Below are 14,583 nucleotides of genomic sequence, written 5' to 3'. Positions count from 1 at the left end.
TGGGTTTTGGTTGCTTTTTGCACATGGTGTGTCTACAGAGCAGGTGTGTCACAGAGACGTCGCATCCTTGCGTGTGTTGTGCGGCTTCACATTTGTGTGATTGGCACCACCATGTAAGCCTTCGCGAGAGCCGAGTGAAGAAACATGGCTCGTTCCTTTGATCTCCACAGCGATCTCTGGTAAGGGAGATCGTTAACGCTGTGACACCCTTGTCAGGCTGTATATGGAAACTATGTCACTCTTGCACAAATCCAAGCAAATCTTATTGTTTTGAAGTGCAGTATGAGGTAGGGCATTATTAGAAATTTTTCTTAAGTTGCTGTAAGCCTAATAAATGTTAATTTTTGGGGTGAACAAGGAACATCAGTTTGATAAAAAAAAATATTACTTTCTTACAGCAAAGACCGCACTTGTCTGTGTCCCATCAATGCCAGCGTATAATTTTTATCATGCTAGCGTATAATTTTTATCGTGCTTGCCTATCACTAAGGGTGTGCTTACCAAATAGTAGATTTGCAATTGAATATCAAATTGAATCAAGAAAAAAAAAGAATATCGAATCGGATACCGAACACCAGAAAATTTTTCACAAAATTAATTGCTTACAAGTTTTGGGGCAACAAAATATGGTACTGCACATGCTAGGGAGTTTCCTAGCATTCTTTCTTACAAGAATGTAGCAAGCTATCAGTAACTCAGGCACATAGAAATCAAGATATACAGTACGGTCTACTCTTATTAAAGGGAACACTAAATTAGTACGCCAGCACTGATTTCAGCTCAATTCCAGTATATAAAGGGCTGGAAAATTTTTATCAATAAGATTTCTGTTGAATAGAATCAGGTGCTTTTTTTTTTTTTTAATCTGAAACTAATGAATGAATTGGTGATGTTCTATAGTACTGAATACCAATGAGGTTCTAGTGGACCTATGTGTTGTTGCAATCTACAATATACAAAGTTTTGCTTTCTAGTTTTTCTTCAAAATACAGAAGGGCTATCCCAGCTTAAAGGGCCCCTGAAACGGTTCGGAAAAATTTTGTAGATGCGTAGGGTACAACTTAAGTAGAACATTTGCACCACAATTTAAGTGAAGCATTACATATTAATGGAACTACAAGCGATTAGAAGTTACCCTCCTCCCTAGCCATGCTTTTCCTCCTCAACTCATTTGCCGAGCAATCGGGGCTAAGCTCCGCCTTCACTGGTTATGTGTCACGATGCGACGTCACATCGTCCACTTCCACTTGTTTTGGAGCCCGCCCCCGCCCACACGAAACCTCTCCGCTATCCGCTTGGCCGTCGACCCCAAGCGAGAGCTATCGAAGCAGCGTGCGTTGCGAGCATTCTGTCCTAGCGCCGAACGTGTTTGGTATTCCGGTAACCACAGGCAAGGTGGTCATTTCGGCAAATGACTGGAGGCATAAACTCAAGCTGATGAAGGAACTTTAGCGTGGACGTACGTGAGAGACCTGATCGGTCTGCACGGTCCAGCCACTTGTTGGCGCAGCGCTTAACCAGCCAAACAAAGTGCTAATATTGCTCTAACCAAGAGTGAAGCATTTTAAACAATTATAAAAACAACGTGTTGATGATTACACTCCTGCGAAAAATACACACCAGCAGCGAAGAAGAATACACTTCGTTACTGCTACTGTGCATGGTTGAGCTCTGTGCCACCAGGTGGCTGCACCATGCAGACCATTCAGATTTGCGCCTCTGCTCATCTCATGGCTCATCCCGTTACGGCACAGTCAAGCGGCCAGACCGTGTCCCCTTGCGCTTGCGTTTGCCCTAATACCGGACTCGCAAAACGCTATTGCGTTAGTAATGTTCCAGTGTAAAGTGACCACTACAAACGCGCAAATCCTGGCGCCGATCGGATAGCGTCAGTCCAATGCGCAGCAGCCAGTTCGCTCGTATGCTGCCTTGCAGAGGGACACGATGTCGCAGCTTGACATATTGCCAGTCGCTACGTTTGCAGTCTGCAAGGCAACAAAGTCTAATCATAGTGCTCTCAAAAAGACTGAGACCGACTCTGACCGCGGAGCTCTCGTCAAAATGGAGTACGTTGTAACACAAGCAGCGCTGTGTGCCGCTTCCAGCATACTTGCTGTGTGCCGGAAGTGCTTAAGTGTACTGAAAGATTGTTCTTGTGCATTCTCTTTATGCTACTTTCATTATACAGAATCAAATGAACTAACATTCCAACTATTACGAAGATCATTTGTTTACCATAAAGTTGGAAAAATTATCGATCACGCACCCTGGTCAGCCAATCGGATAGCTCGCCCCACTGACGTCATATGGGTGATTTTTGTCATATGGGTAGGGGCGGCTTAAAATTCCGCCGAGCAGTGTGCTGCGATCGGCAGCGATGTGCAATTTAAAAACCTTATAATAAATTACACGCTTTACGCGGAGCACTTAGATGTGTCAATTAATGATCAGAAGCACCTACTCTAACGACTCAGTGCGTTTGTAGAAAATCATCAAAATCGTTTCAGGGTCCCTTTAATGGCAGGTGGGTTATTGTAAGGCCAATCAGTCTGACAGACGAAAGGACGGCGCATCAAGTGACTTGATCACCGCCACTATGCGCCTAGCTGGCACCGACGGTAAAGAGCAGGCGTCATTAGTGCCACTTCATTGCCAGGTTTGGCCTGATTTACCACCTGACAAAGATTCTGAAATCTAGAGGGTGTGGGGTTCTTACCCGTGCTCTTGGGACAAAAGAATGAGAACACAGTAGTGCAAACAATCACAAGGGCATTTATTGCACCTTTCATAGACCAATGCCTGCTACCCGCATTGCTATCCACAAAACATGCCGATGGGCGTGCAACAAATTGCGTAAGTCCGACTCACCGCTACCGGATAACGAGCAGATATGTTCTCCCCATGCTGGACACCAACGCCTGGTCATTCGCGCATACAGTCACACGAACGGTGGCGCGTTCGAACAATCGTGTTCGTCCATTCACTGGTAGGCCTCGCAAGACGGTCTCGCAGAAGCATGGACAGGCGCACGCGCGAAATGTTCGCATTGCTTGCCGACCCCAAGCCAAAGAGAAAGAGCCTTCTTCTTTTTGCACCCGAGTAACCCCGCCGTTAGGTGGCGTTAGCAGAGCAACACTCGCACCATCTCTCGTACTACCCTGCAAGCATACTGACCGCCGAGTAAAGCCATACGGCAATGCCAGATTATAGGATATGGGAGCTATGCGAGAAAACAACATATCAGGGGACGCGTGAGAGTTGCGCATCCCCACAAGGGTCACAGCAAATCTGTGTGACGCTCGCTCCCCTCTCCCGCTTTTGTTCATCCCCCATCTGTGCAAATGCATGCAACTGGGTCATGGCACTTTTGCACTCACTGTGTAAATCCACAGCTAGTCTTGTGAATAGTTGCTTGAAGCTACATAAAGACACCTAGGTATGTGTATCTACGAACTGGGTCAGGAACGAGAGGCTGACTGACGTACAGTTCATGTGCCACAAAGATGGCAACCATGAACAACTTTGTTGCCATCCTGTGCACTCGATTTTGTTTGTGAGGTGGTTTGTCGGCTCTCCTAGTGTAGCGTGGCTGCTTCGAGTAGATCTGTGTGATTCGGCACAAAACTGCAACTTTAGTTGCTGACGCTCGATGAAGCAGCGCCGATTAGGCCCAATGGCCTAGGCAGTATAGCCGTGACCAAATTTGCCGCTGGCAGATGTAACAGGCCGCAAGCTGTCGTGGAATGCTTGCCACTAATATGTTCGTATGGGTGACTCATCAGTGATCGGCCTAGAGATCATGTATGCCAATTAGATTCAGTTAGATCCAGAAGTTCATTGCCGCGTATCAAATACAATCTGCGTGCCTATTGGCAGCTAATTGGCTCGACCTTCACACATGCTTTCGCGCTTAATGAAATATGTGCTACTTTTGTTGCCATTCCCTCTGTCCACGTCACATTATCATTTTGGTCCACGTTACCACTGTATGAGTGGACACTCTGAGAGAAAAGAAAAGAAAAATAACAGATGCCATAAAAATTGGTTGTCAGTCCCTTTGAGGAAAATTTTACCAGTACATGTTATAAATGGGTTATTTCAATTACTACAGTTGAGCATAGCAAACAGCATGACTCACAGTGACATACTGTACCAGACCAACCACTCTAAGGTGTTCAGTACCTTTAAAGGGGCCCTGAACCACTATTTATCAAAGTGGAGAATTGCACTTAAAATAAAATAGGCTTTTTCAGAAATACTTTGCCGAAAGAAATACTTCAATTTGTTCAGCAGAAGCGGAGTTATTTGCAATCAAACATGCCCTTAGCGGTGTTTCCACTCCTTCTTCAATGCCTAGCACTGCGAAGGCTACGGCAGAGCAGGGTGCGCCCACAATGCACTGCCTACGATCATCACTGTGGTGCACAGTTCAAATGTGATTTTGGATGCTAATTTATATGCCACTACTTCAGATTTTGGCACCTACGACGTGCCAAACGTAAGCCAAACGCAGTTGTCTTCAGCGAGCCATTGTGCGCTTAGCCAGTGGACTTGTCGTGGCACCCGGCAGCGGTCGCGGTATCTATGCTATGTAGCAGACCGTAGCTACACGCAGCTGTAGTATGCAGCGTTTGCTTTGTGAGCGACAGGGCTTGAGTGCATGTGCGTGCTCATATGGTAGTCTGGCCGTGCTACGTGGTGCGGTCTGGCTTTGTCCTTCATCAGTTTGACTGACGGATAGTAGCCACATCCAACTTATGCATCTGTAAGTGCAATCAATAAGTCTGCCGAAATATCTAACCAGGAGTGGCCAGGAGTCAGCGTTTGCTGGCAAATGCACATGTGGTCCAACTGTAAGTTTCACATAGTTCGAAGCTAGCTCAGCATTCAAAATTGGTTGAAATTAGCGAGACCCAACGGCTAAGACACCCATAAGCAGGGTGGCCAATATTTAATTTCTACGCGGGCAGCTGCTACCGAGCGTGGAGAGACGGTAGTTGGCTTCTTCCGGAAGTACGCATATTTATCGAAATTCAAAAGCAGATTTTCACTTACTCCAGCCTGTTCATTAAACTTTGTCAATAAACATACACAGTAACAGTAGGAAAAAGCGTACTGATCCAAACACCCTTCTTGATTGACATCAGCTATTCGCCAATAATAGCAGCCGCTTATGAAAATCCGCTGCATCATGAAATAAAGCGTGCAGAAAAGAGTGAGGAGCAGGGTTCTGGTGAAAAGTGAGTATTTAAGAGAGAGGTGACTTTGTGCTCCACTAGTGAGCTCCACGTACTGCGCACGACTGCAAAACTTCACTGAGATGCTCACAGCAGCGTATGCTATCCGCGGACTAGGTTTTTTTCACCAAGCCTGAGGGGTGGTTCAGGACCCCTTTCAAGGGCCCCTCGCCAGGCTCCACAGCAAATTTTGGTTATACACTCAAAGTTGTTACGTGTCCTCTAGGGAGTGTTCTGCTGCAAAAAAATTTTCAAATCAGCTCATTAATAGCCGAGATAGAAATATTTCAGTGCCACGAACCCATAATTTCAGGAGGCAAGCTCCACTGCATAGCGAGACAGTCTCTCCACTCGCCCCGTCTAGCCTCTGCAAGGCGAAATTCCTTCCCTGCGTTCCCCTATACAGGACCTTGAGGACCCCCCCCCGGCGCTGCGCACTTTCGCTGAGGACGTTGCGCGTGAGCTGTTGTTATCATCTCGTTTCGCGCAGTGCACAATTTTGCGCGCTGCGCACAAGGACGCATGACTAACAATATAGTAATTCAGTGCTACTTCAGTGCATAATCCGGATCGAGCTTGATTGCAATAAAAAATGCGTCATGTGACACCCATATTAAGCAGAATGGTGCTGATGAATGATACAGTAACCTGTTGGCTACAGTATTGCACTTCTGCTTCCGATACATTTTTATGCACGAAACCTAGGTGTTGAAAGACACAAGTATTCCTAAACTTAAAGACACAGTTCCCAAGCTTAAATAATAAAATTTTTCTTAGGATAACTTTCACTCAAGACATTACGTTTAAAAAGAGGAGTTAGTTGCACCAGCTGGTAAAGAAAAGAAAGTATTTGTTCTTAACTTTTTATGGTACTTATACTCAATTTCGAGCTATCTTGAGGGAAGCAATGTTTGCAGGCCAGGCTCTCTCCAAACAATGTAATGGTTGGTCTACAAGTGCACAGAGACACCATGGTCAAAGCAGTTCAGAAATATTCAAATTGAAACTTGATAACCCATATAGATCAGCCAAATAGCCAAAATCACTAAAAGTGAGAAACTATAATTAATGAAAGCCTACATATTGAGAGCTGCTCTTTATTTGCTGGTTAGCAAGTATAGTAAAATTTAAACTACAGAACAGTCAATAGAATGTCACCCACCAATCAGATGAAGTACAAAAATATAAAAAGAAACACTTGCCACTGTTTTCCGGTACTGCAGTTGCATGAATTATGAGAGCATCAGCTGGCCCTCCCTTGAGTCCTCGTACATCATTTGGCTGTTGGTATTAAGAAAACAATCACAGAGGAGTACAAAAAAAGCATAACAAGGGTGCAAACTTTGTCCAACTTAAAAATACCCATACAGGTACTTAAACAGCATTGCTAGAGGCATGACTTAAGTCACGGACAACATTGCAATCTAAAGCAAGTCTCTTTAAAACAGTATGTTGCCAGGGTAAACAGATGAAGATGCAACATTGAAATGCATGTGTAGAGCAGGCTGCACCAGTGATCTTGCCATTGGTCATGCTCTGCTTGGTGTAACTGTTTAAAGTGGGCCGAGAGCTACACAGTGAAAGCGCTACACACCCTCAAAATAGTGCTGACAGAGCTATGTGAGATGGTGGAACCAGTGAGCTCGAAAGGAAAACTTAAGCTTGCTAAATAGCATTGAAAGCATTAGTGCTCTGGCTGTTTGGCAATACAGTTGACTCTTGTTACAATGGACCCTGATAATCCGACAAAAAAATGTCTGTTTTACCCGAAGTCCATAACATCGGAAATGCCTCCCTTCTGAAAATTTAATCGCGATGTCTAACAACTTTATTGCAAAAAGTGAGTGACAAACGTCTAAAGTAAAAAAAAAAGAAAAAAAAAGAAAAAGAAAGTTGCAGTTTTGTCCAAAAGGCAAAGCATTCATTGTGATAGCAAATTAAGCATGATAAGTGCGGCAGCAGCAGCGAGCAAATTGACCTTCGTGCTATCTCTCACTTCAATGCAAGCTAAACATCGAAAGCACAGCGCGTATGAAGCTACCGTCACTGGGGGCACTGTGTCCACATTGCAGATCGCTCTCAAGATATGGTGCCCACGCCGTAAGCAGCAGCCGCAGGAGTAGAGCCCCCCTTTCTCTCTCTCTCACCCCCCCTCCAGTGCCTTGTGCAAAAGAAGACAGCGCATTTCTGCCCTGCCTTCCTCCTTCACGCATGTAATATTGAGCTGCGACCGCCGGCTGACCCTCGCAAGTTTGTCAGCCCGCGTCGACACGGCAAAAGTACGTTTCATATGCCCGATTTTGAAAAAAATTGCCGCTAATTTCGTCCGCTGTAGCCGATAGTCTGTCGTAGTGCAGTCCTCGTAGGCGAACTTCATTGCATTAATAAAATACGTAGAACAAACTAACGCTGAAAGATGGTCCATTATGTCCAAAAGTGTTGTATGAGGGCCCGTTGTAACAAGTATAGACTGTATACATTATGGATATACTACCGAAGAACAGGTTAACAAAAGACTGTTGTTGGTATCGTTCATCCCTATCTTGATCTGTTTTGCACTTTCAGTATATTCATAAACTGCATTCTTTTTCCCATTTAAATGCATTGTAATGTCATGAGGCAATGCTACCAGGAGCTGGTTCCCTACCAGGAGAATGACAATACTTGCAGATAACAGCTATACACCATATTTGCAACACAATGAAAAGATATCAAGAAAAGAAAAAAAAAAACAGGCTCACATTATCACCAAAGATCAAGTGATCGCTGACATCTTGCAGATCAATCAAGCTCTCTCCATTCTCATCAGGCAGGGCATCTTCAATAGCTTTTAAAGGCTGAGGGGTGCTGGCAAAGACAATGTCCAGATGAAACACAGGCAGTATATTTGTTCTGATTTATCACTTCATGATTTCTACAATACCAGTAGCTTCCTAGAAAACTGCAAGGAGCTTGCGCATACAAAATGCCCACATATTCGAACCACATATAGGACAGTGGGACGTACATGTCCCACTTTTTTATGCATGCAAGAACACTTCTCAGTGGTAATGGGATGCACGTATCCTGACATCAGAATGGATTTTCATCTGATAATCATCCTGAACATGAGCGGTAGATGGCAAAATGGTGTACAAGAGTCATAAAAATTGTTCTCACTGCCTGTATGCATCACAGATTTTTCCAACGTTTGATTATGCATAGAATCACGGTAAGTTGCTTCTTTTTCCAACACTTAGACAAACAATGAGCACCGTTTTTGTGTGCTGATGTGACAAGCAGTTCATAAAGTATGTTGGAATGCATAAAGGGTTGCATAAAAAGTTGCAAAAAAATTTGTACATAACTGAAACTAAATGTTTCTCTTCCACAGAATTCTGAATAGTGATGTACAGTAAACCCCCGCTCGAAGCTGCAAAAAAACGGTAATTATTTCAACAGAAGCGGAGTTTTGAGATAAGTGAAATTGTGAAGCTAGAAGCTTGCTGGCCATGTACAGACCACATGGAGCCTTTTTTAAAATGCCGCCAGTAACATTCTTGGTCACTTTTGCATGCATCGGTGCCAGACACGTCGGCTTCTACGGGCAAGAGAGTTACTGACACTGTTCCAAGACAGCGTGCTTGGCACAGAGTCAAGACAATTGATCCTAATGCAATATTCGGAGCCAGTCATCTGAGCATAACCGGTTCCAGACATCTAAATAGCTGACATTGCTACTTTCTGCATCATAATGAATTCCAGACAATTTCACTTCGAAAACTGAAACTGAACAGCGAAAGAGTGCAATTGTCACGCCTTTAGCAGACGCCCATCAGTGATGCAGCATTTGCACCTAACCATTGCGCAAGCATCCTCATCAAGCCGCGATCTCGCTGAAAAGCTGTGGGCTTGTATGATGGCTTCTTTTGGATGCAGCGCATAGGCTGACCGCACCTGCTCAAAAGTGTTGATCATCTTGCTCAAGGTCATGATTAATACACTGTGACCCCACTGATGTGTCATTGATAGTGACCTAAATTGGAGAAAAAAAAAAAAAAAAAGACTCCCAGATCCCTGCTGCTGCATGAGGTCACAAAAAAGTGGCAGTGAGGATCTGAGCAAATGCGCGTGAGTGGTGATAAACAGAAAAAAGGGGAAAAGCGGCCCAGTGCAGTGTCTGGCTTGGCTAGCAAGCTGCCACTGAGTGAGAAGCGAGTGGAAGCGAACCTGTTGACGCTTCCTTGTTGCATTTCCCTGGTATCTTTGAAGCTGAGATTTCGAGATATCCGGAGTCAGGTGCAATAACTTTTGAAGTTAAGGGGTGAAAAACACATCGGTTGACACCGCATTGATACCGCAGCCAAAAGAAAATTTAGACTTAACCAGTATTTTGAGATATCAGAGTTCGAGTTAATGAGGTGTGATTTTAAAGGGTTTAACAAAACATAACTTAAAATTTTCTCTATGCCTGTATGTAAACACAACCATGGTTAGAAAAGCCAGTCTGACATCTGACTCACAATGGTTTTTTGTAAGTTTTAGCAACGGCACCACCATTACGTGTCACTTTACAGCCAAAATTATTTTTTTCCAAGCCACAACAGTTTCTGTGAGCACAAAGGCCACCAAATGAATGGGGGGCATAAAAAATGTTTTTAAATGCGGCCAGGAACACTAGTAGACAGTACCATCAGGTTAACAATGCACCAGAAGTATGACACTGCACAACATCAACTGACCATCCCTGCATTAACCATTGTCTGCACCACCAAAGACTTACTAGTTATACTGGTATGTCAGTGGCTGCCAAAATACCATGTGCAAGGTATGACAATACAGTTAAAAAATAAAAGAAGATACAATTCTTGAGTGACATAAATATAAATGTTAATTAATAAGCCAGATAGGAATGCAAATGTCAAATGGCAGGCGCCAGCGTAGCCCAAGATAAATCGAACCCAAAGCAGGTGAAACGCATGAACTGTAAGGCTATCTTAATGACAAAAACCATGGCAGTCAGCATTTCCAGCAGTACCTGTAGAGATATGTAGAGATGACGGAACCCACGTAAGTAGGCTTTTGTCTTCCATTTACTTATTTAATATTGCCTCACAGTTCATGTGCTCTTCACTTGCTTTGGGTTCGGTTTGTCTTGAGCCACCCTTAGTACTACAACATGGCGTGTTTCTTTCCAAGAATGGAATGGCATGAAAGGGAAGAACAGAAGATTCTCATGCAGAATGTTTCATGTTAACTGCACTGAAATATAAAAGCATGCACTTAGTTAACTAGCTCAGTTCAGGGTTGTTGCAGTAGGTTTCTCATAAAGTAATGCTCCTTTCTTTTTTATGTTAATGACTGCACAAAAGGTTTCTTTAATATGTACATAATATTGCAAATCATGGGAGAATTATTCTTGCAGCACACACATCCTATATAACCTAAATTTTTATTCTAGATGACAATAGGGTTATAAATAATCACTCCGAACCTACCGTCCATGTTTAGTGCACTATACGTTGGACATTCTGAGCATTCCTAGGAGAGAAAATATTGCTATCACATTAGCTCAGTACATCAAAACAGTTATCGATGAAACCGACAACATTGATAAATTAAGATCATATATGGCACTCGTGGACACCAGTGGTCTGTAACAATGACCATGTTGCATACCCAAAGCACTTTTGCTCTCTATAAATTGATAATGCATACAGCCAAACCCACTTATAACAATATTCAAGTGCCACAAAAATTCCATTGAATAGCCGGGTTGCATGAAAAAATCAAACTAGGGGGATGGCAGAGCTGTTGTGAGAAAACTAGAATGGCGGGGAGGCTAGTGCGCCTCTCCACCACCTTCCTCCATCCGGCTGCTGATTGTGTTTAACTGCTTCTTGGGTGCTTTCATCGCTTGTAACAAGCTGCGGCTGTTGGCGTCAAACAATGGCACTGCTATAACAACTGCAAAGAGGGGTAACGGGCGGCAAGCGTTATGCGAGCTCTGCCGAGGCATCACTTTGGTGGCCCCAAAAGGAGCCTTTTAAAAAATGCGAGAAGGTTGCCGCGACAGCCTCTTAGCTTGAGAAATCCAGAAGAAATGCTGAGGCGAGATCGCCACAAGCATCTCGTCACATACTTCTCACTGGCTTGCACGAGAAAACGTTATGTCTGTCAGCCTTGCAGGCTTTACGCTTTACGAGAAGCTTGCCGACATCCTTCTCCAAGGCATCCAGGTGCTCCACGTAGTGCAGTGGAAGGTTCCTCGCAAAAATGAAGCACCGGAAGGACTGAATCATCTGCCGGGCCTTCTGTGAGGACAATGTTGAGGCAGCCTGCCCTACCGTGTCATCGCAGCCGTCGTCCTCGTCGCTATCTGATGCAAGCATGTTTGCAACAATAGCCTCATCGGTTAGAAGCACTTAGTTTCCAAATCTATGGCCATGTGCTTTCATTTCACCTGCAACGTTGTGCATTGTCGATGATCAGCGGGCGGATCAGCCATCTTCCGTTTCGGCGGCGAGTCAAACAAGGCTGAGAAACCAGATAGCCAAGAACGATTTTGACACAACCAACAAAGACAAACGCAAGCAATTAAGCTGTTTGCAGAACTGTGCTGAATGAGGAGCCAGTGAGCAATATGGGAGCAGCACAGTTGGCACGGTCCATTCGTGATTGAGAGGGTGGCGCGGCGTAGAGCTATGGCGTAGCCCATTCATGTTCGGCGGGGTGGAAGGGCAACGGGAGAGAGGCACGTGGAGAAGGCTGGAAAATGAGCACGCAGCGGCTGTTGGGGCAGCAGGCCATTGTCCAGCGGCTCAAATTTCTTGTTTTCTTTTTTTTTCTTTTCAAGGATTTTGCATTTCACTACCATTCAGCACGAACACCCAGGAGTCAGACTTCATCGTTATAACCAATAATACGGCATCGGGGCATTGTAGTAAGCAAGTATTTCACCATGGAAAACACACACAAGTTGACGGTGCAGCAGCTTCTCACAGTTATAACCAATATATTGTTAAAACCGGTATCATTATAAGTGGGTTAGACTATTGCTCATTGCCCACCTTGGAATCATGCATGAATCTGAGGATTTAAAGGCACTTACTCTAAGCAGGTCCCTGAACCAAGAGACGCATAGGACTGGCGCGTAGGCAACATGAGACTATCTTGGACACCCAAGGAACTACTCTGTAAGCACCAAAAACAAACCAAAATTGTAACTTTGTTCAGCAGTAGTATCCAGGTCAAAAAATGAGACAAGAGTACAGCATGCTAGTGAAAATAAAATTCAGATGTTTGCTGGTGACCCATAAGTGAAGTTCTGATGTCTCTCAAGTTAAGAAGACAAAGCATTAACAGAGTGGCGCAGCTATTGAAATACATGTACGAATCTGAGAAGGCTTACAGTATGAATAAATAAAGAAAAATAAAAACATGGAATTTTTATTACACAACTAATCTCGCCAGCTTAGATGTTAAAAGAAAATTAAATTTATAAAAGTTGGCAAATGTACTTGATAACTACACATTGTATATCTAATACTAGCACTAGTGTGGCCGTTCTGATTTAGTAGGTTGCCATAACTAAGGTTCAGCTTTTTCAGCTTTTATTTTTCCAAAACATGGCGTACATTTTCCGCTTTTTATTCCCACCAGAAAATTCCATTTTTTTTTTGTGAACATATTTTCGCAGATGAAGTTTAACCTGCCTTTTCCGGTTGATAATATCTCACATCAAGCTTACAATGTTTTTTTTTTCCTGGTGATCTGCTTAACTAATTTTGTTGATGCTGAAATGTGCTACATAACTAAAGATCTCGTTCTTCAACACTGTAATTCCATCCAATACACAACACAACTAAGTTTTCTAGAAGCAGTCTAGCAAGGGCACAATGCCATGCGGTGACATGATTATGCAGAAATTAGGGCCGAGTGCACTTGACGTTTGAACAAAATTGATTAAGACTATTTATAACATCATGCACGTTCAGAGCTCTGACAAATAATACAAGAAAAATGATTAAGGATTAAGAAGATATGATCCTGCATTATCATCAGTGAACTTGGCCAGTTCTGCAAGAGTGCAAATTTGGGCTGGCTGATATTACATGTTGTTGAATAAAGTAACAGTGCATGGGACAGAACAAATGTAATGAATGGACAGTGCTTCATCGCTTCATTCCGTTTGTCCTATCTCATGCATTGTTACTCAATTTGCCCAGTTCACCACTTTATTTACTGGAGCATGAAGGCCGCAAGGATGTGGGCTAGGACTCTCCTGATTCCCCCTGCATACACCTCCCCCCCCCACCGCCCCTCCGTGCTTCCTTTTGGCACAGCCTCAGGAATAATGTGTGCAAATAAGAAAACAGCAAAGATTGCTTGGGTGGCAGGTAGACACGTCACATTAACTTTACAGGCTCTTTGTATTGGAGCACATGCAGCATGGCAGCTACATGGGTATCAATGTCCTGGCTCTCTGGTAAATTTACTTTCACTGACCCTTTTCAGTTAAAGCCGAATTCAGAAAGAAATTTGGCAAACTTCTGTTGTTGTTTTTGTTCACATCAAAAACACAGAATCCCAGCTATAATTAAACTTCTGTTGCAGAACTACTGTGCTGTTAACTTGGCATTTGAAAAAACTTGAATGAAGACTGCAATTCGCAGCAATTTAAGTGAAGCACCAAGACCTCAAAATCATTTTGTGAGTACTAATACAATTTTCCTAAAGGGAGTGTCGTTATTAGGCATTTTTTTAAGGTTTAACAGCTTAGCAACAATCCACCTTTTGCGACGCCGAACTGCGCATGCGCAGCGCCCTAGCGGCTGATGACTGAAGCAATTTGGCAGGCGCACGGCCGGACTCGACTCTTTCCTCCATGTGAGTGGAGTACAGCCGTGGCAAGCGCTGCACTTGTCAGTGGAATAGGGCGCCAGCCGTTTCTCTTGGACTCCTACGGACTGGCACGTATCTGAGCCTTCTCCGGGAGTGCGGGTCGTTCAGCAAGGAGGAATGGGACTCGCGTGCGTGGCCCCGCTCTAGACAAGCAAAGCCTGGCTGTCCGGCGTGTCTGTGACCGGGCCAGTGGGCTAGACCTGCCAGTCCTGAAGCGGGACTTGCCGGGTATGCGACGAGTTCGTGTCCTTGCCGGAACTTCAATAAAGTTCTTTCACTCGTCAGCCTTACCATTCTTGCTGCCGCACACATCGAACGCCTTCCTAGCATTATTCCCATCGAAATTTGGCGTGATGCCAATGACGTGTCTCGTTTATGGCTGCACCGCTCGTGACCATCCCAGCAGGGCAATGTGGATTTTCCGATTTCCATCGGTAAAACGCAATCGACAGCACCGTGAAGC

The 14,583-nt window shown here is 44.2% G+C and overlaps 1 protein-coding gene across 2 annotated transcripts in view; it reads right to left on the bottom strand.

The window, feature by feature from the left end:
* Positions 1 to 14,583, bottom strand: part of LOC142578731 (rap guanine nucleotide exchange factor 1-like) — a 137,753-nt gene that overhangs the window by 42,424 nt on the left and 80,746 nt on the right. For both annotated transcript variants that reach the window (XM_075688258.1, XM_075688249.1), the window contains 3 exons: positions 12,328 to 12,410; positions 7,979 to 8,084; positions 6,440 to 6,518 (listed from right to left, as the gene is read on the bottom strand). In XM_075688258.1, the coding sequence (XP_075544373.1) occupies positions 6,440 to 6,518; positions 7,979 to 8,084; positions 12,328 to 12,410 (268 nt within the window). The remainder of the gene's footprint in view (positions 1 to 6,439; positions 6,519 to 7,978; positions 8,085 to 12,327; positions 12,411 to 14,583) is intronic.

Source organism: Dermacentor variabilis, chromosome 1 (genome assembly GCF_050947875.1).
Source record: "Dermacentor variabilis isolate Ectoservices chromosome 1, ASM5094787v1, whole genome shotgun sequence".
In the NCBI taxonomy this organism is placed as follows: domain Eukaryota; kingdom Metazoa; phylum Arthropoda; class Arachnida; order Ixodida; family Ixodidae; genus Dermacentor; species Dermacentor variabilis.
This window is presented reverse-complemented; position numbering and strand designations above follow the sequence as displayed.